The sequence below is a fragment of the Bos taurus genome, chromosome 3, assembly GCF_002263795.3.
Source record: "Bos taurus isolate L1 Dominette 01449 registration number 42190680 breed Hereford chromosome 3, ARS-UCD2.0, whole genome shotgun sequence".
Lineage (NCBI taxonomy): Eukaryota > Metazoa > Chordata > Mammalia > Artiodactyla > Bovidae > Bos > Bos taurus.
In genome coordinates, this window is record NC_037330.1 from 112414571 (window position 1) to 112441598 (window position 27028).

Sequence of the window (27028 nt, forward strand, 5' to 3'; positions counted from 1 at the left end):
AGACTTAGGGCCCCTTTGGCGAGGTTGGGGGCTTTCCCAGGTCATAGGCCCAGTTTGGGGACCCAGACCATCCTGCTTCACTCCACCCCATTCCACCAGCCAGTGATGGCCCCAGTCAGAGTCAGGGAGCCCTCAAGTGAGGCCTTGGAGGGCAGATCTGATGCTGTCATTAGGACGGGCTGGGTGATAAGAGTTATTCTATAAGGGCTTCCTGGAAATTCAGCCCAAGGGGCCGCGGCAGGCTGTGGACTGCAGTTTCTTCCAGAATGCTAATGGTGTTGGATGCTGTTTGAGGCCAGTGGGTGTCGGTACCTCTTCAGCAGCAGCCCTGGAAGTTGTCTGCTTCCTCTTCATGGCTGCCGACAGGTCCTACTTTTAAATATAGCTCCCTCCCATTGCACGCTTACCAGGCACAGGGGCCAGAGCTGGTGGGTTATCTTTTTTGGCCCCTCGACAGCTCTGCACGGCACAGACAGCTCAGTGATAGTCTGCAGTGGGCTTGCCAGCCCGTCTCTCCCAAGTGAATGGCAAGGCTGGGACTGCACCCAGGCCTGTATCTGCAGGGCCATGTGCACCTCTGATGGGACTGGAATCTCCCCCCTCATAGATCCTGGAGAATAGCAAGAGGAAGGGAACCTATGTGGACCTTGCAAAGCAAAAGCAAGAGAAAAAGCTCACTAATCCAGAAGAGGGCTAGAAGGAAGCCCTAGGAGACAAACAAGGTTGGGGTGGGGCAGGGGGTGTCTTGGGACCATGAGTGGCTTTTCTTTTTAATATCCTAGACTGCCTTTAAGAGGGAAAATGTGGGTTAAAATTTAAATTATAGGGGGAAAAAAACTGGTGAATGGAGCTAAGATGTTGGTAGAGGAGGAGCCAAGGACTTAAGGGGATGCCAATGAGCCTGGGAGCATTTGAAATAGTATGTAAACTGTGGAGGGGCGAGGAAAGGAAGTATTTGAACGCTTTGAAAATATTTAGATGCAGTTCAAGCCAGTCTTGTAGGGAGAAGGAAAGCCCCACACGTGGAGGACTCAGCAACGCGGCTCCTGTTATCTCTGCCAACATCATCAGATACAAATTGTAAAACATCTAACTCTCACAGTTAACCAGTGGTCTGTTTGTTGGAATATCATGTATGCACTCTATCACCACCTGTCAAGAGGGGTGACTAATAACCACCTCACAGGCCTGCTGAATTAAATAAGGTGATTTAGTACAGTGCCTGGCACTTAGGAAGTGCTCAATAAAGAGTAAACGCAGGCGTCTATTATTAATTCTTTGTAGGAATGTTGAAAGGGTTCCTTTATGAGACAATGTGTGCGAACTGCAAAGCAGACCAGTGGTAGTTACTAGGTGCTTTGAACCCCATTGTCTGCGCCGACGACAGACGGTCATCGGATGCTTTGAGAGGAGCAGATAAAACCATGAGGGGATGAGGGGGCACCTGGGAGGGTTTTTCTGCCTCCCTTGCAAATGCAGGCCCTGGAGGAGGTGGCTGTGGACCAACCCTCAGAGACGGTCACTTTAAAGGGAGGAGGGCGTGCTTCAGGATTACGAATCCCAGTTCCAAGGGAAGGGCGGGGACACCACTAATGTGGTCTCTTTTTAGTCTGGCCAGGACTTAACGATGGCGCTTGGCCGGTGCTTCAGGCAGGAACAAAGGGACGCAGTCTTTGCGAGGTCCCTGGGAGTGGAGGTGCTGGCTGGCTCGTGACCCCTGTCTTCCCTGCCCCTCTTCCCTCGGAGACGTCCCCTCTCTGTCCACAGACAGGCGTTATTCCTGGGCCAAACTGGGGTCCTCTGGCCGGATGGCGGACCCTTTCCTCCGCCTGGGATTTGCCCTCCGAGGTGGTGGGCCTCTGCCCCCACTATGGTCAACCCCCAATTTCCTGCCTATTTAAAGAAATGTGAATTCCTTTCACCTGTTGCCCAGCCTTCACCAAGGCCGATTCTCACACATTTGCCCTTTGTTCTTAGCCCTGGAAAGTATTTCAGGCTTGAGGGCTTAAGATAAGTTTCCAACCTTTCATGGGCCTTCTCAGTCAGAACCCCGCAGAAATCCAGGGGTAGGGTCTCCGAGCCCCTCGCTGCCCGCGGCCCCAGCCTGACTGCGCTTCGGGCTGGCTAGCCCGTGCTGGCTGTGGGCTCAGATGATGGGGGGTGGCCCTGGTCCTCCGGGCCCCCGCCGGGTGAGGACAAACTCCTGCCTTGTTCCCTGACCTTTTCTTATCTCATCCCAGTTCATCTCTGGTTCCCGAGGCCCCCTCCCTTCTCCTCACCCTTGAGCGTTTCAGCTGTTCTCGTCTTCCCTTCATTTCCCTCCCTTTCTTCTCCGCATTCGGACCCCGACCCTCAGCCTCTGCCCCGGAAGATCTGTATCTTGGATGCTGCACCCCCTCTTCGTGGCTTCCGTCTCCTCTGCAGACTTTGTTGGGACTGGCACCGTGTGCTGAGCAGAGGGCAGGGAACACCCGTCCACACTCTGGGCCTGGAGGGCAGAACATAGGGGCTGTTTACCTGGCTGCCTTTCTGAGGTAGCATTGCCCTGAGAAGCTGTTTCTCCAAGTGTTTTCCTTGGAATGATTGCTCAGAGGAGCTTCCCCTCAGTGGAAAGTCCCTGAACACACAGGACTGTGTGGCCCGAGTGCTGTTTCCCTCGGACACATGACCGTATGGAAGGCTTTGGAAAGTTCCACACCAGAGAAGCCTGTTTACTTGGAGCAGGACTCCCTGTAACAGAGACCATCCCTCCGGCCTGTTTGTAAGAGCTCTGCTCACTTCAGGTCTTGTGTTAGCTGTTTTTGCCAGAAACATCTTCCTTGTTGTTGACGCTAGGTCGTCTCCAACTCTTTGCGACCCTGTGGACTGCAGCTCGCAACGCTCAGAGAGGGCCTTCCCTGGGTGGGGAAGATCCCCTGGAGAAGGGCATGGCAACCCACTCCAGTGTTCTGGCCTGGAGAATCCCATGGACAGAGGAGCCTGGCGGGCTGCAGTCCGTAGAGGCTCAGAGTCGGACACAAGTGAAGTGAATTAGCACGCGTGCCAACAATGATAAACAGTAACTCCCGGCTCCCCACTGTCTCCGCCACCATTCTCCTTTCTGTCTGTGAATCTGACTATTCTCAGAATGTCAGGCAGCTGGAATCATGCAGAATTTGTCCTTTTGCGTCTGACTGACCTTCACTTAGCGTGATGTCTTCGAGGTTCATTCGTGCTGTGATGGGGGCCACTCTTGGTTGTGGTGCCCGGGCTTAGTGGCTCCGCAGCACGTGGGATCTTCTCCCAGATCAGGGGTTGAATGTGTGTCTCCTGCCTGGGCAGGCAGATTTACCACTGATCCAGCTGGGAAGCCCTGCCCCAGCAAATGTGATGGTCAGCACTCTTCCTAGGTGGCCTCCCTATACCTACCTAACAGGCCAGCCCCTGAATTGCATGGGCATCTACCCCTGTTTATCTTTCCCTCCAGAAGCCTGACAGAGGGCCTTGCTGATTCTGACAGTGAGTCCTGGTGGACCCGCTTGACCATCTTGTTTCAAAAGCAAGTGAACCTGTGACTCAGCAGTTCTGCTCTGGGATATTAACCCAAGGGAAGTGAGGGCATATGTCCATACAAAAACTTGGACAGAAGTGTTCATAGCAGCATGATTCATCATAGCCAGAAGTGGAAGCAACTCAAATGTCTCTCAGCTGAAGAATGGATAAACAAAATATGGTATATTTATACAACAGAATATTATTCAGCGATAAATAACAAGAATAAAATAGTGATTGATGTGTGCTACAGTGTGGGTGGACCTTGAAAACATTACCCTAAGTGAAGGAAGCCAGACCCAAAAAGTCACATATAGAATGATTCCATTTACATGAAACGCCGAGAATAGGCAAATGCGTAGAGACAGAAAGCAAGCCGGTAGTTGCAGGAGATTGAGAAGAGGGAATGGGGAACGACCGCTGCAGGGCATGGAGTTCTTCTCGGGGTGATGAAAATGTTGAGGAGTTATTAATAGGCAGGGATGATGGTTCTACAACGCTGTGAGTATGCTAAAAATCACTGAGGTGTGCAATTTAAACTGAGCCACCACAGGTCAGTTGGTAAAGAATCCACCTGCAATGCAGGAGACCCCAGTTCGATTCCTGGGTTTGGAAGATCTGGTGGAGAAAGGATAGGCTACCCACTCCAGTATTCTTGGGCTTCCCTGGTGACTGAACTGATAAAGAATTCGCCTGCAATGCAGAAGACCTGGGTTCTATCCCTAGGTTCAGAAGATTGCCTGGAGAAGGGAAAGGCTACCCACTCCAGAATTCTGGCCTGGAGAATTCCGTGGACTGTATAGTCGATGATATCGCAAAGAGTCAGACACGACTGAGCGACTTTCACTTCCACTGCAATTTAAAAGAGTGGATTTTGTGGTATATAAATTGTATCTCAATAAAGCTGCTATTTTCAATGTTCAAATTCTTTAAAAAAAATTCATTTATTTTTGACTACTCTGGGTTTTCATTGCTGTGCTCAGGCTTTCTCTGGTGGTGGCAAGCAGGGGCTGCAGGCACTCGGGCTTCAGGAGTTGTGGCACACGGGCTTAGTTGCTCCGAGGCCTGTGGCATCTTCCTGAACCGGGGATTGAACCTGTGTCTCCTCTACTGGCAGGCGGATTCTTAACCACTGGACCACCAGGGAAGAATGATAAAACTATTATTATTATTATTACTTTAAGTTAAAAACCAAGAAAATACAGCCAATCCCTGAATCACTTTTAGGGAACCCCTGGCAATCACTGCTTCCTCTTTTAAGTGCTCACAAACCATCTGTTGATAATACTAGATCCAGAGCTAGTCCATCTGTGATTTATAAACTCTGCCTGCTTCCTGGAAATCTCGCACACCTGGAAACCGCACTGGAACACCTATCTTGTCCTTCAGGGTTCTCGAAGCCCACCAAGAACTTCCAGGGGACTCATCGGTGAACTTTAGCATCTTGCAACATGATCCTTCCAGCCAAGAAGGTGGTGGGAGTCCAGGGGGAGCACAGAGCTGCCTGGAGGAGGTGGCATCTGCTGAAGAACAGAGGGCAGACAGTGCTGTTGGAGATCAGAGGAAGAGGGGCAAGCTCCTTGGCTCCGGGGGACAGAAAAAGCCACCAAGGAGGGCGGGGTGGGGGTATGTTGTGGGTGGGAGGAACGGCATGAGCTGGCCACTGTGGCCCGAACACAGCACGCTGGGGAGTACTAGGCTTCATCTCCAGCAAGACCACGTGGGCCTCAAAATACCACCAGCCCACATGGTTAGATTTCTGGATGCCCACAGGCTGTGGGTGTGGTGTGGTTCCCAACAATGGTGGTTTCTTTTGTGGAATTGAGGGTGGGCAGGACAGACAGTCAAGAAGTCTGTTTTTTTGTTTGTTTGTTCATGTATTTAATTTTTTTTAACTGTGGTAAAATATACATAATCTTTACCATCTTAACCATTTAAGTGTTGAGATCACCATATGTTCACATTCTTGTGTAACCATCACCACCTTCCTATTCCAGGACCTTTTCCTCATCCCAAATTGAAACTCTAAACCATGAAACAGTAACTCCCACCCCAACCCCCTTTGCCCTGGTCTCTAGTAGCTACTCTAGGAATTCTAGAAATCTCATATAAGTGGAATTATGCAGGTTTGTCTTTTTGTGTCTGGTATATTTCAATCTTAACATAATGTTCTCAAGTTTCATCTGTGTTGGAGCATGTATTCAGTTCAATCGCTCAATCGTGTCCAACTCTTTTTGACTCCATGAACTGCAGCACACCAGGCTTCCCTGTCCATCACCAACTCCTGGAGCTTGTTCAAATTCATGTCCATCGAGCTGGTGATGCCATCCAACCATCTCATCCTCTGTTGTCCCCTTCTCTTCCTGCCTTCATTCTTTCCCAGCATCTGAGTCTTTTCCAGTGAGTCAGTTCTTTGCATCAGGTGGCCAAAGTATTGGAGCTTCAGCTTCAACATCAGTCCTTCCAATGAATATTCAGGACTGATTTCCTTTAGGATGACTGGTTTAATCTCCGTGCAGTCCAAGGGACTCTCAAGAGTCTTCTCCAACACCACCAGTTCAAAAGCATTGATTCTTCTGTGCTCAGCTTTCTTTATGGTCCAACTCTCACATCCATACATGACTACTGGAAAAACCATGGCTTTGACTGTATGGACCTTTGTCAGCAAAGTATAGAATTTCATTTTTTACATAATTTTACTTATTTATTTTTTTACCTCGCTGGGTCTCTGTTGCTACAAGGGCTTTCTCTAGTTGCCATAAGTGGGCTTCTCATCGCAGTGGCATTTCTTGTTGCAGAGCACAGGCTCCTCGGTGCTCAGGCTTTAGTAGTTGCTGTCCATGGGCTCAGTAGTTGTGGCTCCTATGCTTAATTACTCTGCATCATGTGGAATCTTCCTGGACCAGGGATCAAACCCATGTTCCCTGCGTTGGCATGTGGATTCTTATCCACTTCACCACCAGGGAAGACCAGAATTTCATTTTTTAAATGGAGAATAATATGCTATTGCATGAATATATAATGTCCCATTGTATGGATATACCTCATTTTGCTTATCTGTTCATCCATCAGGGGATTCTGGGGTTGTTCCCATCTTTGGGCTGTTCTGAATGGATTTGATTTTAATGCATGATGTTCATACCGCAGTAACAAGGGATCTCTGGGGAGTGGAGAATAGGATGGATTTGCTGGGAGAAGAGCCAGGGAGTCTGTGAGAAGCTCCATAATAGCCCTAGTGTGTAGAGAAGGATGCTGGGGGTGAGGCTGGGTGGAGTGGCTGGGGCAGAAGAACAGAGGCTGGGAAGGCTCCCACGGGACTGACCCAGGCACTCAGGAGTACAGGGCAGGGCCAGGATCCCTGCTGTGGGGAGGCTGGGGTTACTTCTAGCTGGGGGGCTGGGGGCACCGTCAGCAGAGGTGCTGGCCCTGTGTGGAAACTTGGCCAAGAGTATTGTGCCAAGCCCTGGCTCACCTGTGACATCCAGGCGTGACCATTCAGACCTGGGGACTGGATATCTGTGAGCCGGAGGGCGAAGTGTGAAACCAGAGTGCCAGGTGGGGAAAGCAGCTTCCAGAGACAGGAGACCTGTGGATGAGAGGAGAGGTGGGTGGAAATGGGGTGGCAAGGACCCAGGGACCCGTGATTGAAGGAAGCTTCCAGAACCGTCGGTGTAATAGAGTGGGTGCATAGGGTGCCTTGTGCAGCCCTGGACAATGGAAGGTGCAGCCCTTCCGTTGTCCAGCGTTAGGAGCTTCCGTGGACGTTTGTTGACCGAAATGGGGAAAAATAAAGGGAAACAGGCATGTTTTTCATCCTCAGGAAACTTACGGCCTAATTAAGGCATTAACAGATATGAAAACACTCCTGGAGTCCAAGACACGCTTTGAGTCGGATCCTGCAGAGTCCAGAGGTGTTGAAGGAGAGGTGGGGGACCCTTCCAACCCGGTGACCCTGGTGGGCACTGTAAGGCAGGAGTTGTTTGAGTCGTTTTTCAGTAACTAAAGCCAAAAGCATTTAGCATTTGGTAGATTAACAAGTGTCTTTTGGTCCTAGCCATGGCCATCCCTCACCAGCGTCTTGCATTTGACCCCACAGGTATGACGCTGGAAGGGATGGCTTCATTGACCTGATGGAGCTGAAGCTGATGATGGAGAAGCTGGGGGCCCCCCAGACCCACCTGGGCCTGAAGAGCATGATCAAGGAGGTGGACGAGGACTTTGATGGCAAACTCAGCTTCCGTGAGGTACCTGCGTCCTGCTGGCCCTGAGCCCCTGGAGGGGGAGGGTCCCTGAGAGGACCCGCTGATTTACCATCCCCTGGACTACACAATGGCTTGGGCCCATCTAGAGAGCTGCTTGGATATTTAACCTGCAGTTCTGCTTTTTAACATATCTTTAAGGAGCTAGTGAACCACAGTGCTAGCATGAGAAAACACTCAGCAAGCAGTTTGAAAGTCACTTTGGGTAGGATAGCCTCCTTTGGGTAAAATGGTAAGTATTGAGACATCTGGAAGGATGTTCACCAAAACATTCATAGTGAATATTTGTGGGTGCAAAGTTTTGGTGGTTTTTAGTTTCACACTTTAAAAATATATTTAAACTGTTAATTTTTATCTTGCTGTTGTTTAGTCGCTAAGTCCTATCCGACTCTTTGCAAACCTGTGGATATAGCCCGCCAGGCTCCTCTGTCCATGGGATTTCCCAGGCAAGAATGCTGGAGTGAGTTGCCACTTCCTTCTCCAGGGGATCTTCCTGACCCAGGGATCATACCCTAATTTCCTGCTTGGCAGATGGATTCTTTACCACTGAACTACCTGGAAAGCCCATTAATTTTTAAAATAAGCATTTTAAAGTAGTTTTTTTAAAAAAAAACAATTAAACAGAGGGTCTTACTTTCTGCACCTGAACCTTCTCCTCCAAACAAGTCCAGGATAGGTTTTTGGTCTTTGGACCCCTGGAATTGTGGGCAAAATTGTGTACATACAGATATATTCCTGGAAGAGTGCACATAGATTCACCTGATTTCCCAATGGGTGAAAACCTCAGCCATTTTCACTTTGGGGAATAAATCTCAAGGCCACTGGGTTTCTTCCACGGCAAGAATGCAGCTCCACAAGGAAAGGAATTGCATGTCTTGTGTGTTTGAGTTTTATCGAAAGGTTTTTAGATATATCCATGACTGAGCGACTGAACTAACTAACTAACTAATGACCTGGTATTAGAATAACTTTGGCAAGACCATCTGGGCTGAAGTTTGGACATTAGCCCAGCTGCTGTGGTCTCGTTTTCAGTCGTGTCTCTTTTGGGACCCTCGGAAGCTGAAAGAAGAGAAGACAGTCCTTGTCTTCTGGTGTTTAACCTTTATTATTCCAGAAACAGTGGAGTGCTGGCATCCTGGTTTCTGAGGGTGAGAACTTTGGCCAAATACTGGTCTTCTGTCCAGGCTAGATAGGGCCTTTGGATGCTCTTCCTGGTTGTGGGGGCGGGGGGGTGGAGGCGGTTCTCTCTGAAGCTGAGTTTGCAGCCATGAGTCCCTTCCCCAGCTGACCGCGCCTCTCACTGCTCACAGATCAACTTCAGAATCCCCCATCTCTTCCTTTCCTCAACTGGCTGATGTGGAGGAGATCATGGAAAACCTGTGCTGGGTGTAACCCTCAGGGTAATCTGCTGCCAGACTTCTCATTTCAGAGCTAAGGAGCTAGAAGACCGAAAAAGTCAGCACTTGCCTGAAATCAGATCCCGGCTCAGGGCTGGGCCTAGGAGACAGCCTGCCACCATCATTTACCACGTTCAACTTTGCAGCTGTCTCTCTGGTTCCCTAGCGTCTCATTTGTATTACTACAAATTAGTAATAATAATAATATCAATCCTCTGTATTATTCATGCATCATGCTAGGCATTAGCTCTTTCTTTCCAATGTCTCAAGAAGTAAAGAATCAGCCTGAAATGCAGACGACGTGGGTTCGATCCCTGGGTTGGGAAGATACCCTGGAGGAGGAAATGGCAACCCACTCCAGGATTCCTGCCTGGGGAATCCCATGGACAGAGGAGCCCGGCAGGGTACAGTTCATGGGGTCACAAAGAGCCGGACATGACTGAGCACACATAACAATGACAACAAGAATCTGGGTACCCCTGGGATATAGAAAGTAAAGGATTTTGCCTTGGTGAAGCTTTGGAGGCACTGCTGGGGAAAGAACTTCTGTGGCAAAGTTTTAACCTCAGGGGAATGGAAATCAAGGGTGCTTAGACGTCTGTGCAAGTCACCAACTGAAAATCCCTCCCCTCTGTTTGACCCAGGAGCCTTGCGCATGCACCCCTCTCTGTTTCCAAAATGCTCAGTTTTGGTTAGCTGCTGGTTTGGCCATTTTGATCTGAGGCTTGGACATTTCCAGAGGGTTTCGTTGTGGGTACTCAACCCACCTACAGGTCTTCAGGGGTGTTCACGTTCAGTCCTTTGTCAATTCAGAGCCCCACTGTGGCCCCATCTCTAGGAGCTGTGCCCAGAGGTACAGATTTGGAAGTGTGGATGCGTTTGCAAAACAGTACTCCACAGCCCATCCTCCTGCTCTTGGGATTTCACTCTGCTGGTGTCCACCCATATTGTAAGCCACCAGTGGGCTGATGCTGAGTTTGTGTAATGAAAAGAGGTGTACATCCCAACCTCCGTCTGCCACACAGAGCTGCATAACTGGAACACATTATTTCTGAGCCTCAGTTTTTATGTCCTTAAAATAGGGCTGTTAAAAGCCTTTGCTCGGGACTGTTTTGAGGACAAAGTTCTCTTTCTATGCCTCTATCAGTTAGAATGCTTGACTGCTAGTGATGGAAAGAGAATGCTAACTAATTTAAACAAGGAAAGAGCAAGTGACTCTTGGTTCACATACCTAGGAGATGAAGTGAAAGTGTTTTAGACACAAGTAATCAGTCATTTTCTCTTGCTGTACCTTGACTGTGCTTTTGTCTACATCCTTTCTTTCCAAATAGGCTGTTGTCCCTGGTGCCTGCCATGATGGTTGCTGGCAGCTCCAGGCTACATTGCCCCAGGGGATGGAGGGCTACTTCATCCCAGAATCCATAGCAGTCTCAGAAGAAGGCTTCTGATTGGCCCTCATAGGGGTACATGCCCACCTCCTGGACCAATCATTGCATCCAGGATACTATGATTGGTTAGATCCAGGTCATGTGCCACAGGGCATCATAAAACAGCTCCACCACCATCATCACATGTGGCAGGAGCTGCCAGCTAGATAAAATGTCTCATTTCTATAGTGCCTTCCTGACCTGACACTTAGTGGGTGCTTGGTGAGTTTATATTCCCTTTCTTTCTTTTTTTTTTTTGGATTAACTTGACTGAAGTGAGTTACATCTAAAGAAAAGCCCTTTGATACAGAAAATATGTCTCTATTAAGCACCAGTTTGCTACTTTCCCCCAACGTTCAAGGGAATTGATCTTTCTTTTAAACCATTTCTTTTCCAATTATGAAAATAATATGTGCACATTTGGGGTATTTAACAAAATGGCACACGTGGAGCCTTTAAAAACGATGATCTAGCACAGTGTTTGATGACCAGAAGACAAATGTCGACAGTGTGAGAAGCAGGAACAAAAGCATATTTCCAAACTGTATGTAAAAGGTAATTGTCTGCATTTATAGTTTGTGTACATGTACAGACATGTGGAAGAAGTCACAGGATGCACTGGAGTTAGCAGTTCTGTCTCCGTAGCTCTAGGGATCTAGAATCGGATTCCAGGCACTACCCACCTCAGTCTCCTTTGGAGGCAGACAGAGAGGCCTTAATATCTTCCTCCCTTTTTCTTAAAAGTCCTTACTAATTCCATTACATCTGTCTCAAAGCAGAATTGCTCCAAGACCAGACATGTGGTGGTTTCGTACAAAGGCTGGATAAGGGGTTTACTACATTACCTGTCAGTCCTGGGGACTGGGGGGCTTCCCAGGTGGTTCAGTGGTAAAGAATCCACCTGCCAGTGCAGGAGACCCAGGAAGGAAGAGTCCCCTGGAGGAGGAAATGGCAACCCACTCCGGTATTCTTGCTGGGAAAATCCCATGGACTGGGGAGCCTGGCAGGTTACAGTCCACAGGGTCTCAAAGAGTCAGGCACAAGTGAGCACGCACACGCATGCACGCATAAGCACACGCTGGAAACTGTAGGTCTTCTTTTCTCCTCCCACCCTACCCTCCCTGAGAGGGTCCCTGGCAGCCCTGGCTGTCCTGGGTTGCACCCCTGTCTGTTTATGGTTGATTGGACTGTGGGTGGACCTGTGGCCAGATTAGGTCAATTGGATTCTGTATCTGGGAATTTGGGCCTGGTATTTGGCACACTGGCTCTGCAGGTGGCTGTTCCTGCAAGGTAATTCAGTGTGGAGTGGCCATTCTCTACCATGTGGTCCAGACACAAGAGCTTGAGAGAGAATGTGGCCTCCAGTCTTGAACACATTGGCTCTCCCCATTCCAATCTTCATCCAGACCACTGTATTTTGCCCTTGGCTTTTGAGATATCCTATTTGTATAATGAATACTTCCTTTTTGCTTAAGCCAACAAGTGTGTTTCTGTCACTCGCCACCTAAAAGCTCTAACTAATGTGGGCAAGTGTTTGTATCAGCAGTCAGAGCCACAGAATTTAAAATTCCCTTAAATTCATCACAAGCATTTGCTAGCTCATGTCTGAAACTGCTTTTTAGCTTTGTGAGTTCTCTGTTTCTTTGTTTTCTGCTTCTCCTTCCCTCCCCCCTCTTTGCTCAGAGTCACAGCTAGGACACTTTCCAATTCTCTACAACATACCAGTCTTTGTGGACTATAAATAGGAAGACAAACAAGGCTGGGCAGTTGGAGAAATTGTCATTCAGGGGTTGGTGATTGTGATACATTAAATGGGAAAGTCTGGCATGTTCTATGGAAGGCTGGAGAGTTTCGAGTTGAGCTGAATCTTTTTTCTTTAACTGGCTGGGGCAGGGAGACCCCCTAAGTTATGACAGAGCTGCTGGTGGTTACCTGTGCGCTGGCAGAGTTGAGAGTGAGCACTCGTGGGCGGGATCCACTCGGGAAAGGACTGTTGAGGATTACTTTAAGCCCTTTTGTTGGTGGTGGTGTTTAGTCACTCAGTCGTGTCTGACTCTTTGCGATCCCATGGACTTTAGCCCACCAAGCTCCTCTGTCCATGGGACTTTTCAAGCAAGAATATTGGAGTGGGTTGCCATTTCTTCCTCCAGAGGATCTTCGCAAACCCTTCTGTAAACACCTACATTGTCATCTCTGCTGCAGAGTAAGAAAAATGAATTTTAGACAAGAGACTCCCCTGCCCCAGGTCACTAGGATTGGTGCTAGGCTGGGGGCGGTGCTCTGTCTTTCCTAAGCTCCGGAGGGGCAACCTGTTTTGTGTCCTCCTTAAGAAGAATTGGGGAGGAGGGTGGCTTCTGCTAAGTGCTTTAAGGACACATAGGGGACCGAGGGATGGTTGGGTATTTTAGTCTTTCCCTCTGTCTGAGGCTCACGTGTGCAGGGCTCTTCAGTCTCTTCTATGAGAGCCCGCTCACCACCATCCCCCAGCCCCCTTGTCCCCCATCCTTTTCCTGGGGGAACCTCTCCTCGTTCAACAGGCTTGAGCTCCAAGTCTTCTTTGGGGCCAGTGTTCTGGCTGTGAGAGTCTGCCGCAAACTGAGTCTTTGCCGGCCTCTAGTGAGAGAGTTTGAAGCTGCAGGCGGGTGACCGTGGCATTTCTGTCGAGCCAAGCTGACCCCGGTGACGGCCTCCTCCGTGAAGCTGAAAGTCCTGCAACATGTTGCTTCACCAGTTGCTTTGTTTTTGGCGAAGTCCACAGCGGAGTTAGGACCCTCGAAGCAAGAATGACAAAGAAGGACTTGTTGGCAAGGCGTTTTGGGGGTGGTTATGATGGGAGCTCGGACTTTCACTTAATGAAACACGCTTCCCTCTAGGCATTAAGAGACACTCAAGCTGGAATTTGGAAAAAGTGCATTGAGCTTGTCTTACCTCCCACTCTGCTTTAGAAAATGTTCTTTCCTCTTGGGGAAGACAATCTTTAGAGGAAAATTGAAATTTCCCTTTAGGCATACATATTTTGTGTGTGTGTGTGTGTGCTCAGATGCTAAGTCATGTCTGACTCTTTGCAACCCCATGGACTGTAGCCCACCAGGCTCCTCTGTCTGTGGATTCCTCCAGGCAAGAATACTGGAGTGGGTTACCATTTCCTCCTCCAGGGCATCTTTCCCAATCCAGGGATCGAGCCCACGTCTCCTGCCTTGGGAGGGGGTTCCTTACCACTGAGCCACCTGAGAAGATCTATTCTTCTTAGATGGATAAATTATGCAAGTGGTATAGAAGCTGTTTGACAAATTCACAAACAATTTTAAAGAAGAGAAGTAAAAAAGCCATAAAACTGCCTTGGGGGTGATGGAAGGACATGCAAGGGGTGAGATAGAGCAAGCACTGCTCTTTCAGGTTGACTTATTTGTTTATTTAAAAATGTATCCTCCAGAGTATTGTATGTATTGTATTCTCTTAGTACAGACTGACTTGAAAGACAAATTCATTCAGGTAACATTTTGATCTTCAGGAAGATGATGGATTATTCAGTAAGTAGTGTGGGGATTACTAACTAACCATGTGGAAGAAAATAAGGTTAACGATCAACTTCACATGACAGATCAGAATAAATTTCAGAGATTAAATATTTACATGTTTTTTTTTAAAGAGTCCCAAAAGCTGTAGACAAAAACACAGGTTTTTGATTGTTTCTGTAACCTTGGTGGCAAGGAAGGATTTTCTAAGCATAACACTGATGAGAGAAAAGCAAAGATTGATAGCTTTTGAAAAACATTTCCACCATAAACAAAGCTGAAAGGCAAGTGACAGAGCTAAATTAGAAAACACTGAGGAAGGCAAATAGTTTAACGCCAAAATGGGACACAAATGGGAAATAGAAATGGTTTCTTAAAATGTCAGAAATATTAAGTTATTTAGTTTTAAAAGTAGTACCTACCAATCTACTGGACTGTTTCTTTCATGGCTGTTAAGTAGAATGTGGCCAATTTTTTGCTTTTATGCATATTGCTTCTTCTTAAACCATTTTATGTAATGTTTTTATGCGATATAACATTTATGTGCATGTTTTAAGGGATGGATTCCAAGCAGTGGAATTAATGATTAGAAGGGTGAAAACATTTTATTTTTGGTAAATATTTCCAAAACGCCCTCCAAAAATTTTGATTCAGGTTACACTCTCATCAACATGAGGGTGCCCCTTCCCCTACATCCCTGTGGGAAGATGGGCCTTTAAAAAAAAAAAAAAAAATTATGTATTTGTTCATTTATTGGCTGCAGTGCGTCTTCATTGCTGCACGTGGGTTTCTCTAATTGCAGCCAGCGGGGGCCCCTCTCTGTTGCTGTGCGCAGGCCTCTCATTGCCATGGCTTCTTTTGTTGCGAAACACGGGCTCTAGGGTGAGCAGGCTTCAGTAGTTGTAACCTCAGGGCTCTTAGAGCACAAATTCAGTACTTGTGGTACCTGGGCTTAGTTGTTCCTTGGCACGTGGCATCTTTCCAGACCAGGATCAAGCCAGTGTCCCTTGCATCGCAAGGCGGAGGCTCAACCACCGGACCACCAGGGAAGCCCCTTGTTTTGTTTTTTTGACTGTGTCTCGAGGCATATGGGAGAGGGCCATGGCACCCCACTCCAGTACTCTTGCCTGGAAAATCCCATGGATGGAGGAGCCTGGTAGGCTGCAGTACATGGGGTCGCTAAGAGTTGGACACGACTGAGCGACTTCACTTTTACTTTTCACTTCCTGCATTGGAGAAAGAAATGGCAACCCACTCCAGCGTTCTTGCCTGGAGAATCCCAGGGACAGGGAAGCCTGGTGGGCTGCCGTCTGTGGGGTCACACAGAGTCGGACACGACTGAAGTGACTTAGCACCAGCCGCAGGGAGGCATGTGGGATCTCAGTTTCCCCTACCAGGGATCAAAGCCACATCCCCTGCGGTGGAAGCACGGAGTCTTAACCACTGGACTTCCAGGGAATTTCCCCATGTTTTCAGTGTTGACAGTGTGATAAGGGAAAAAATAGCTTGTCATGTGGATACGTATACACCCTTTGTAATAGGCGTGGCTATAATGACTGTAGCTCGGGTCAGAGGGGCCTGTAAATCTCTCCGTGACGTTGACTTTGACCCTTACCAACCTCCCCCTGCAGTTCCTGCTTATATTCCACAAGGCCGCCGCGGGAGAACTGCAGGAGGACAGCGGGCTGATGGCACTGGCGAAGCTTTCTGAGATCGATGTTGCCCTGGAGGGCGTCAAAGGTGCCAAGGACTTCTTTGAAGCCAAGGTAGGTGCCTCCTTTCTGCGCGGCACAGTCCCTGTGTCCCTGCTCCCTGCCCAGCGAGCTCCCAGCCAGCAACCAGCTCATCAGGACGAGGGAAACGGCGCTCGCTTGAGCACGTGAGATGGTAGGGAAAGGAGAGTGTGTGTCTGTGTGCCATCTGAAAATTAAAAACAAAATGGGAAAATGGCCAAATGGCAAATGCTTTGGATCCTGGTTTCAGATTTTTTTTCTTTTTAAAATTTTTGACTGTGCTGGGTCTCCATCACTTCTCGGGCTTTTCTCTAGTTGTGGTGTGCAGGTTCTCGCTGCGGTGGCTTCTCTTGTGAGGAGCACGGGCTCTAGGCACTTGGGTTTTAGGAGCTGCAGCATGTGGGCTCACTAGTTGTGGCTCCCAGGTTTTCTAAAGCACAGGCTCAATAGTTGTGGTGCATGAGCTTAATTGCTCGGTAGCATGTGGAATCTTCCCAGACCAGGGATCGAACCCATGTCTCCTGCATCGACAGGCGGATTCTTTACCACTGAGCCATCAGGGAGGCTCCTGATATCAGATTCAAACAGGCTTGCTGGTGCAATGATCCCAAACGACTCTGGAGTCAGACTTTCCTAGAGAATTCCTCTCTACCCCAAACCACATGAGTTACTTGAAGGGCTACCTCTGTGTTTGCATCTTAGACACCTGTGTGTAAACAAGGACAAACGGGGCCCGAGAAGGCTGCCCTGTTGGCTTGCCCTGGATCAGAATTGTTATGTGCAGTGTTGACGATGCCAGGGAGCCGGGAAGGATTCTGCAGCATGTGGTCTTGGAGCCTTCTGGATGCTTCTGCTCATTCACGAGTTCATACGGTCATTGAACGTTTCTGGAGATTTTGTCTCAGTCTGGGTGCTGTCGTTTCCCTCCCCCCAGAGCACACTGGCAGAAAGATCAGGAAAACACTCCAAATGTCCCCCTGCAATTGCGGGTGGGGGGTGGGGTGGGGTGGGGGTGGGGCTGGGGAGACGGGTGGGGGGGTGCAGTGGATAAGACCACCTGGTTCACATTCTGCCTCCTCTACTTACCTGCCACCCGTCGGTGCCTCAGTTTCCTCATCTGTACCATGGAGTTGATAATGAGATCACCACGAGGATGACATGCTTTCTTTCGTCTGAAGCGTTTAGCAAGTGCCTGGCTCACGGAGCGCACCCCGCACGTGATGTGAGCTGCTGGGACTCCTGGCAGCTCCAGCCAGGAGCAGCCCCTTGTGCTGGTTGTTTAATCTTCCTGATCCAGGGACTGAACGCACATCTCCTGCCCTGGCACGCAGATTGTTTACCACTGAGCCACCACGGAAGCCCCCCCTCCTGCCTTATCCCAGGAGTTTCTTTGCCCAGAAACAGAGAGTCCTGGGTGACACAGCCCAGCCTGTTCAGGCCTCAAAGCAGCGTGTGCTCTCCACAGCTCAGTGATGCTTCGTGGAGACAGGAGTCCAGCATCTTTCTGCCAGGCAGACCCTTATCCATCGCGCCACCAGCGAAGTCCCTGCCTCGAGGATTTTATCCTTCAGAGACCCTCGTGCCAATGCACATAGATGTATAGACAAAGCTTTTCATACAGTGAGGTTGGTAATAGAGGAGAACTGAACGTAACGGAAATGTCTGTGACCCAGGAATCGAGTCCGCTGTGGTTCACGCACACATTTGCATATGCTACAGCCCTTGAAGAATGAGATACAGCTGCGTTTACATTTGCTTATTGTTCAGTTGCTCAGTCATGTCCGACTCTTTGCGACCCCATGGACTGCAGCACACCAGGCCTCCCTGTCTGTCACCAGCTCCCGGAGTTGGCTCAAACTCATATCCATTGAGTCGGTGATGCCATCCAACCATCTTGTCCTCTGTCATCTCCTTATATGTGGACAGATGTCCAAAATGAATTAGGCAAAACAGTGTGCTTGAAAGCCAATTTTGTGAAATAGTAAATACAACCTGGACAGTTTTATACCAAAGTATTAGTAATAGTGATGTCAGAGGGACTGACTTTTTAAAATAATTTTGTGAGGCTTTATAATGTGTGTGCATTATTTTTACAACCAGGAGAAAAGATGAAAAGAATAACAATAAATTTTTTTGAACTTGTTCTGTTTATACGTCTGCCTCCTCACCCACAGACTCAAAGGCAGAGTAGGTGTGTTACCTGTGTAATTACAGTGCCTGGCTAATAATGGCCCTCAAGAAGTGTTGGCATGAATGACAAATGGAGGAAATCATAGCCCGAATTTGGGAGAAGGCCATAAAGGAGCTGACATTCGCGACAGATGTTAAGAGATGAATGGGGATTCACCTTGTAATCAGGGAGGAGAAGGCGTTCCTGCCGTGGGAACTGTGAGAGCAAAGGCTCTGAGGCATGGGGTGGGGAGGGGCAGGGAGGGCTTGGAGGCTGGCCCCTGTCTGTACTGGACGCAGCTGGACAGGAAGCTCTAAGTTCCCCTGAGGGTCAGGCTTTCCCCAGCCTGTGGATCACCAGAATTATCTGCTGACCGGCTTCCCAGGCCTCACCCAGCTCTCCCTGGGCTCTGCGGGAGGATTCAGTGCGTGGCCAGTCTTGGACAGCAGGGCCTTGCTCTGATCAGCCTTGGGTACAACGGGGACACGCTTGCCTGGGGAGAGACTGGACTTAGGGAGGCTCCGTAGACGCCTGGAGAAGAACTGTAGGTCCAACGAGGAGTGTGACAGTGGGCTGGGGAGGAGGTGGGATGAATCCCAACCCCCCTAGAGCTCTCAGTGTTGGGACTTCCCTGGTGGGCCTGTGGTTAAGACTCGGTTAAGTCCGAGGTGACTTCAGGCAAGGGAAAGACCTGCCCCTTTATCTGAAGGGCACACTGTTGTTTGGTACTAGTTTCTGCTCAGTCCTATTGGACAGAACTTGGCCACACCCCATTAAATGGGAGGCTAGAGAATGCCTTTGTTTTCTTTCCTGGGGATCCATGTGCCCAGCTGCAATTCTGATGCTAAGGAAGACAGGCATACTAGATACTGTAGTCATGGAATAATCTCTTCCATGCTTGTCCATTCCTGAACTGACTCCTGGCAAGGGCTGGAATATTGTTACTCTGATTGGCTTCTCTCCTTGAGCCCAGGGGTGAGGCCAGTCTCCCCTAGGCCCTTGGGCCATGTGCTAGGGAAGCATCATAGACAGAAAGGGAGGGAGGATGGATGTTTCATGGACAACTAGCCACACAGACCACAGGCGCTATCTTCACGGGATACAAACTGACACCTGAGAACTAGCGGGAATTGACCAAGGGCAGAACGTCATGGTGACTAGAGTGGGAAAGGAAATAATCAGAGATACAAGGAAACTCTGGAGAAATGCTAATATGGAGGACAAGAGCGATTTGAAGAAGAGATTGAATCAGATGAGGTTGGGGCAGAGGTGTTGGGTCCAGCAAATGGGTCAGTGGAGAATTCTGAGAGATGAGGTTCACTATGGAGGGAGGGCAGATTGTAACAGGGTAAGGGGTGGGTGGCAGTTGGGGGGAAAGAGCCCTGATAGCTGACTTTCTTGTCGAAGGTTGGCAGAGGAGGCCTATACAAAGTGGGGATGGTAGCTTAGGATCAGGAAAGAAACTGTTTTTGTTTTTTTTAGCCTAGGGAAGATAGATGTCGGCATGTTTCTAGGTCACAAGGAAGTGATCCAGGGAGAAGAAAACGTAAAGAATGGAGTGACTGATGGACAAGTACCCAGAGATCATAGAATCAAGAGGAGAGGTGGACTTTTATAGTGGAGGAGAAGGACCCCAAGTAAAGTAATTGCACAGGTCCCCAACTTTCCTCTGACCTGGCCAGGAATGGGTAGGTGGGTGATTAGCAAACGTGAGTGTTGATGGTGACCCTCTGCTGACCGCTTCAGATTCAGGTCGTATCAAATCCTCATACAAGCTTTCTGCAGGTAGGTGTTATTATCCCACTTTGCAGATGAGGAGACTGATGCTTAGACAGTGGTTTGTTGATCGATATTTAACAACTGGCTCTCTGGACAAAGAGTGTGTGTGTGTGTATACACATACACACACACATATTTATATGGGCTTCCCTGATAGCTCAGTCGGTAAAGAATCCGCCTGCAATTCAGGAGACCTCAGTTCTATCCCTGGGTTGGGAATATCTGCTGGAGAAGGAATAGGCTACCCACTCCAGTATTCTTGGGCTTCCCTTGTGGCTCAGCTGGTAAAGAATCTGCCTGCAATGTGGGAGACCTGGGTTCACTCCCTGAGTTGGGAATCCCTGGAGAAGGGAACTTATATAAGTTCTTATATATAAGAAGGCATGTATATGCCTAAGTTTATTATATATTTTGCTGATAAAAAGGATACATAGCATGCAATGTACAAATAATAAATATACACTATTTTTATTGTAGATTTCATATAGTCTATTTTTTTTAAGTGGTGATGGTTTAGCTGCTAAGTCATGTCCTATTCTTGCGACCCCATGGACTGGGAACCTACAAGGCTTCTCTGTCCATGGGATTCTCCAGCCAAGAATACTGGAGTGGGTTGCCATTTCCTTCTCCAGGGGATCTTCCCAACCCAGGAATCGAACCCAAGTCTCCTGTATTGCAGGCAGATTCTTCACCGACTGAGCTACAAGGGAAGCCAGAAGAGCAAAGTATTTTAAAAATACTTGTTTTTATTTATTGTGTTGTACCAGGTCTTCATTGTGGCATGCAAACTCTTAGTTGCAGAATGTGGAATCTAGTTCCCTGACCAGGGATTGAACTCCGAGCATTGGGAGCTCGGAGACTTAGTCACTGGGCTATCAGGGAAGCCCCCTTATAGGCTATCTATTCTTAAAGAATAACTCCTTGATTTTTGCTGGACCCTTGTGTCTGTAGGCAGTCTACGATTGCAACTGACAAAGGAATGTAGTTCCAAGCTGCATGTTTTTAGTATTTTGTTTAATTTATAAGAAAAAAGTGAAAAGACATGTGTCAGAACTTCATTCATTCCTCAGTGACGTGAGCAACATCCTTGCTGAATTCAATAGTAGTTTTTAAATATTGAAAGAACAGCCTTTCCATTTTGGAGCCATTTATAATGTGAATGCTACAGACACTACACATGCTTACCTTTAATCTGCATTTTTGACATTTTACCATCACTTTCTTAAGAAAAGATTGTCTAGACAGTCACTGAAAGAATAATCAAACCCTTGTTTGTAGCATTGTTCTTCCAAGGTGTGAGTACCCCTCCTGGGATTGCTTTTAAAGCAACCCACAGGATGCCTTTGAACATAGAGTTGGGACAATTCATGGTACCAGGTCATCATACACGATTTCCACCTTAGAGATGTGACAGACGCAGATAACCTTGAGGACACAGATAGTAGCAAACGAAGCACAGTCACCAGAAAATGGTGACTTTTAAGTATGTGTTACCTTTGCTTGTAATATAATTTTATTGTGAAAGTATATAAATCTAATTTTTAACAGTGGCTATATTTAGCAACCAGCTCATAAAATTCCTGGAAATCAAACAACTGGCTTGCAAGCAGGTAGCAGCTAGTGCGCCTCTGGTCCCAGAGATGTTCAATGACGTGCCCAGGGTCTGCTTCCTGTCCACCCTGAGCACAGGGAAAAGGGGAGGGATGAAGCGGGTGGGAGAGGAGTCCAGAGTGGACAGCCCGCATTCCTCTGTGTTGTCTAAACGAGGGAGGAGAGGGGTGGCAGGGTCCCTGAGGACTGCAGCCATCCGGTTGACCACTGTGGGGATGCTGGGAGGAGGGTAGAGCCTCAGTGAAGGACCAGCCCAAACTGGAAATCCTCACCCCCAGTGGGTCCTGGTGAGGCTTCTAAGAAAAACACATTCTCAGCCTGCAAGCAGGAGCAGACAAAGTCCTTGGTCCAAGGGTGGGACTTGGTAGAGTTGAGGGGCAGAGGTGAAGCGTGTCCGGCAGAAGTGCAGGTCCTGGCAGTCGGAAGTTATGTGACAGTTGCTGTTGTGAAGATTGTTCAGGCATCTGTTCTGGGTTAGAAAGTTAATAAAGGCGAGGCCAGCACATTAGGAAATAGGAGCTTGAACCCAGGTTGTAGGATTCTACAACCATTAGGGATACTTGGGGGAGGGGCTGGGTAGATGACAGTAAACTCCAACTTGGACATCTTGCCAAGATCAAGAAAGAGCAGTCTCTGAGGACTCTGACATAGGGAGCCACGGGTTAGAACTGCTGGGTCAGAGCAGGGCCCCAAGGGCCTGAGAAATACCTGATGGGGGAGTTTGGAAAACATAATTTCCTTGACCCTATCCCTAGGGATTCGGATTCGGAAAGAGTAAAAACATAATACGTACTGCCTACTGATAACTTCATCGGTATCTTGTCTTCAGAAATGGACCCTTGTGAAGTACAGGGAGGATTTGAAAAGGATATTATAATTTTTCATTGAAATATGAGACTCAGCATTGGGCTACCATAGATGTGGTTTTCCCCGGTGGCACAGCAGTAAAGAATCTGCCTTCCAATGAAGGAGATTCGGATTCGATCCCTGGGTCAGGAAGATCCCCTGGAGAAAGAAATGGCAACTCACTCCAGTATTCTTGCCTGGGAAATTCAATGGATAGAAGAGCCTGGTGGGGCAACAGTCCGTGGGGTTGCAAAGAATTGGACATGACTTAGCAACTAAACAACCACAGCCAGGGATGTAATGAAATGAAAATCAGAATGGACTAAATAAAAAGCGTTGTAGGGAATGGTAAATCTTAGCTGCAGCACTGCAGAGAAGTGAATGAGTGGACCAGGGGATAGACTGATGAGACAGCGAGACAAGGAAGCTAGTGACAGAGAAATCAAGCAGATGATGCCCATAGGTAGAGATAATGAGAGATGATGATGCATCAATTCAAAACCATTGGAAGCTCCATAAAGAAACTCATAGATACAGAAAACAGATTTGGTAACCAGAGGGGAAGGAAGTTGGGGGACAGATGGGAAAAATGGATGGAGAGAGTCAACTACAGGGTGATGGATGGTAATGAGACACATGGTGGTGATCACTTTGTAGGGTATTCAGAGGTGGAACTGTAATGCTGTATACCTGAAACTTACATAAAAGGCTATATCACATTCATTCTCTAAAGCCATTATGAATCTGATTACAAAATCTGATGAAAATAACACCAAACAATTTATATATCCATCTAATAAGTATCACTGTAAGAATCCTAAAACATTAAGAAATGGAATACAATTAAAATATTTGAAATTTATGTTAAGATGGCAGGGATAATTTTGTAAATATATTCATATCATAGGTAGGTTAAATTAGAAAAATGTGACCATTGCAAGTAGATGTCTCAAAGACATTTGGTGAAGTTTAATACACATTCATAATCACACATTTGAAAATAAGAAAATATGCTTCCTCGACCTAAGAAAAAACTTACTTTCTTTATAAATATTAAGGCATTCTATAAGGCAGTGATATCAACTAATGTAGCACAGGCGCAGGAGTAAACAAGCCAGTTAGTGGGATGGGGCAGAAAATAATAAAAGCAGGTCTCCTTCATGTGGGAACTGAGTATATGGAAAAGATAATTTTCAAATCAGCGGGGAAATAATGGACTCTTCAGTAACAGGTGTGGAGACAATTGGCTATCCACTTAGGAAAATGAAGTAAAGCCCTCCATTAGGCTCCCTCACTAAAATAAATTGCAGGGGCCTTAAAGAGCCAAGTGGGAAAATGAAAACATAAAAGTATGAGAAGAAATTACAGGAAAATGGGTTTAGAACCTGGGTGGAATAGAAGAACTTCTTAAACATGATATGGAATACAAACTTGGAAAGGAAATAAGTGAACTTTTTGATGACATCAAAATTTAAATGTTTATATGACCCAAGATACTTTGAAGTAAAAAGACAAAAGACTGGAGGAAATTAACTGAGAAATATATACCTAAATTATGTAAAGAATTGCAAATTAAAGGAAAAATAAACACTAGCTGAATAGAAAAATGGGCAAAGAATATAAATGGATAATTTATCAAGAAAAGAAAGAAAGTGAAGTCGCTCAGTCGTGTCTGACTCTTTGTGACCCCATGGACTATAGCCTACGAGGCTCCTCCATCCATGGAATTTTCCAGGCAAGAGTACTGGAGTGGGTTGCCATTTCCTTCTCCAGTTTATCGAAGAAGAAATAAAAGAAGGTGCCAATTTTTCTTCCACATCAGATTGGCAAACAGGAAAAAGGTTAATGATAAGTGTTGGTAAGGTTATGGGGAAATGAGCCTTGCATTTCCTGATGGTGGGGTGAAAATTGGAGCAGCTCTTTGGAGGGCGATCTAGCAGTTTTTATTAAAAATAGTGTACACCTAAAGATGGGGTTTCCCTGGTGGCTCAGGGGTAAAGAATCTGCCTGCCAATGCAGGAGATAGGTGTTTGATCCCTGGGTCAGGAAGATCCCCTGGAGAAGGAAATGGCAACCCATTCCAGTGTTCTTGGCTGGAAATCCCATGGACAAAGGAGCCTGGTGGGCTACAGTCCATGGAGTTACAAAGAGTCGGACACAACTTAGTGACCAAACGACACCTAGAAATATCCCTTTGCCGCAGGCAGATTGATGCAGTCCCAGTCAAAATGCCCACAGGGAGCTCATTTTGTTCTTGACTTCCCCTAGAACTAAAGAATGTCATTGTGAAATTAAAGGTGCAAAGTAAGTAGAAGAGGGCATGGATATGAACAGTATCCTGGGACTTCCTTGGTAGTCCAGTGGCGAACACTCCATGCTCCCAATGCAGGGGGCCCAGGTTTGAACCCAGGTCAGGGAACTAGATCCCACATGCTGCAGCTAAAGACCCAGTACAGCCAAATAAATAAATATATTAAAAAAAAAAGTATCCTGAAAAAGAAGCTAAAAAAAAAAAGAAAAAGAAGCTCAGGTGGAATAGGCAACCCCAGCAGATTGGAAGGAGCATCTGTAACACAGAAGCAAGTAAAATGATGATATCCTCGCTGTTAGAAAGCAAACATGGGAAGACCAAGGGCAGGGACCACTGGAGCAGGGTGTGGATCAGGGGTCCTGCCTCCAGCGGGGCTGGGGTCCCAGGCCCTGTGGCTGGAGAACACCGAGTTCTGTTTGGTGGGCTGCTCCCTCTCCAGGCGTCTCTTTCGTCTCTCACTCTGTTGACCTGCCCTGACTGTTTCTTTACAGGTCCAAGCCTTGTCCTGTGCCAGTAAGTTTGAAGCGGAGCTAAAAGCAGAGCAAGATGAGCGGAAGCGGGAGGAAGAGAAGAGGAAGGTCCGCCAAGCAGCCTTCCGGGAACTCAAGGCCGCTTTCAGTGCTTAGTGGGGCTGACCCTGACCTCTGACCACAGCTGTGCCTCACAGATGCTCCGGGGAGAGCTGGCCAGACACCCTCACCCCTGCTGACCCTTTGCCCCAGCCAACCTCCACACGCACCACAGTGCACACCCCTTGGCCTCGTGGGGTGGCAGGGGCAGCTCTCAGCCCCATTTGGGAACCCCTCCCAGAAGGTCCCGCTGCCCGCCTCAGGTCTCTCTCCTGCACCCTTCTCTGTAGCCAGAACGTGCCTCTACTTGGCAGCCTGTGCCTGTTCCTGTCTCTTTTCCCCTCCACATCAGAGAGTGGTCTGCTGTGTTAATTCGTGCAGATTCTTCTTTCCTTGGTGGTCCTCAGAGGAGAGAGTCGCGGGAGGCCAGTGATGTTAACAACATCCAATTCCTTGGGCCATCCTTTTCTGTGTCTCTCCTCTCTTTCTCATCCAGCTTCCTTGTTCTCGTTCTTCGCCTGATCCTGCCAGATGCTCCTGCATCTTCTGTCCTTTGGTGATGGTGAGGTTTAAGACAGGCCAGGCTGGACCACAGTCTGGTCCCTCTCCAACAGCGGGCCACAGCATGCTGCTGAGGTGACAGAAAAGAATGAAGAGATGGGAGATTCTGGTCTTCCCCATCACCTTTCTCTTATCCTTAGCATTTCCACTTAGGCCCCTCCCTTTTCCTTCCCCTTTGCACTTCTCAGCCTTTTCCCCCTTCTCCTAAATACTGTGCTGCTTAACCGTAAGAATGAGAGAATGATTATAAATAATTTTAATGAATAGAACAATTCTTATTAACTCTGACTCGATGCAAATTATATTACAGTAGACCCTTGCCATCACCGACTAACAAATCCAGAGTCTTTCAGAATCTGAAAAGCTATGACCATTTTCACCATCTAGCCAGTTTCCAACATCTGCTCTAAGGTGTTCAAAGTGAAGCTGTTCTTCAGCACAAATTTGTACATGTTATGAGTTCTTGGGATTGCTCCCAGATATCAGGGGTTTGTTGTACATGATAAAATAATTTCTAACGTCATATTTATTTCTTCCCTTTTTTAACTGCTGTCTTTACAATGAATAAAACATCTGCATTTTTACCTTACAGCTATTCTTTTTAAATAAATGGTGCAAGTGGGCTTAGCCGTCACATCAGCGTGCTTCTTGTCTTCTTTGAATTGGAGGAGAGAGGAGGATGTTTTCTGTGCGGGCCGCTTCCAGCCCAGGCTCCTGTTTGACACTGAGTCCCTGAAGTAGAGTTACAAGTGGTCCCTGTGGGACTTGGCTGGTGGTTCAGAAGGAAAGAATCCTCCTGCCAAATGCAGGAGACATGGGTTCGATCCCTGATCCAGGAGGGAGCTAAGCTCCCTGGAGCATCTAAGCTCCTGCGCCACAACTACCGAGTGTATGCTTAGAGCCCAGGAGCCACAGCCCGAGAGTCTGTGCTCTGCAACAAGAGAAGCCACTGCAGCGAGAATCCCACGCACCCCAGCTAGAGAGGAGCTCCCCGCTCACTGCCACGAGAGAAAAGCCTGTGCGGCAACGAAGACCCAGCACAACCAAAAATAAATAAATTTAAAATCAATAAAGAAATTTTTTTTTTTTTTTAAGTGAAGATTGGAAGTTTGGTTTTCCCTCCAGGGCATTCTGAGTAGGAAGGTTGTCTGTCCACTGCGCTTCCCTTTCCTATCATGAGGATTCTTTAAGCTGCAGATGAAATCTGTAGCTTAATTTCTCTTGCTTCCTAGACCTCCTGAAACTCTGATGAGGGCCAGTGACCCCTTGATCCCATGTATAATTCCACGGTATATAGTAGACCTAAATATGGTAAGGAC

The 27028-nt window shown here is 47.7% G+C and overlaps 1 protein-coding gene across 1 annotated transcript in view; it reads left to right on the forward strand.

Annotated features, from left to right (window-relative positions):
* Positions 1 to 26298, forward strand: part of EFHD1 (EF-hand domain family member D1) — a 44071-nt gene extending 17773 nt beyond the window's left edge. Inside the window, exons 2-4 of the mRNA NM_001075832.1 lie at positions 7628 to 7775; positions 15761 to 15895; positions 25071 to 26298. Coding sequence (NP_001069300.1) covers positions 7628 to 7775; positions 15761 to 15895; positions 25071 to 25205 — 418 coding nt within the window. The 3' untranslated portion in view covers positions 25206 to 26298. The remainder of the gene's footprint in view (positions 1 to 7627; positions 7776 to 15760; positions 15896 to 25070) is intronic.
* The last annotated feature ends 730 nt before the right edge of the window (positions 26299 to 27028 follow it).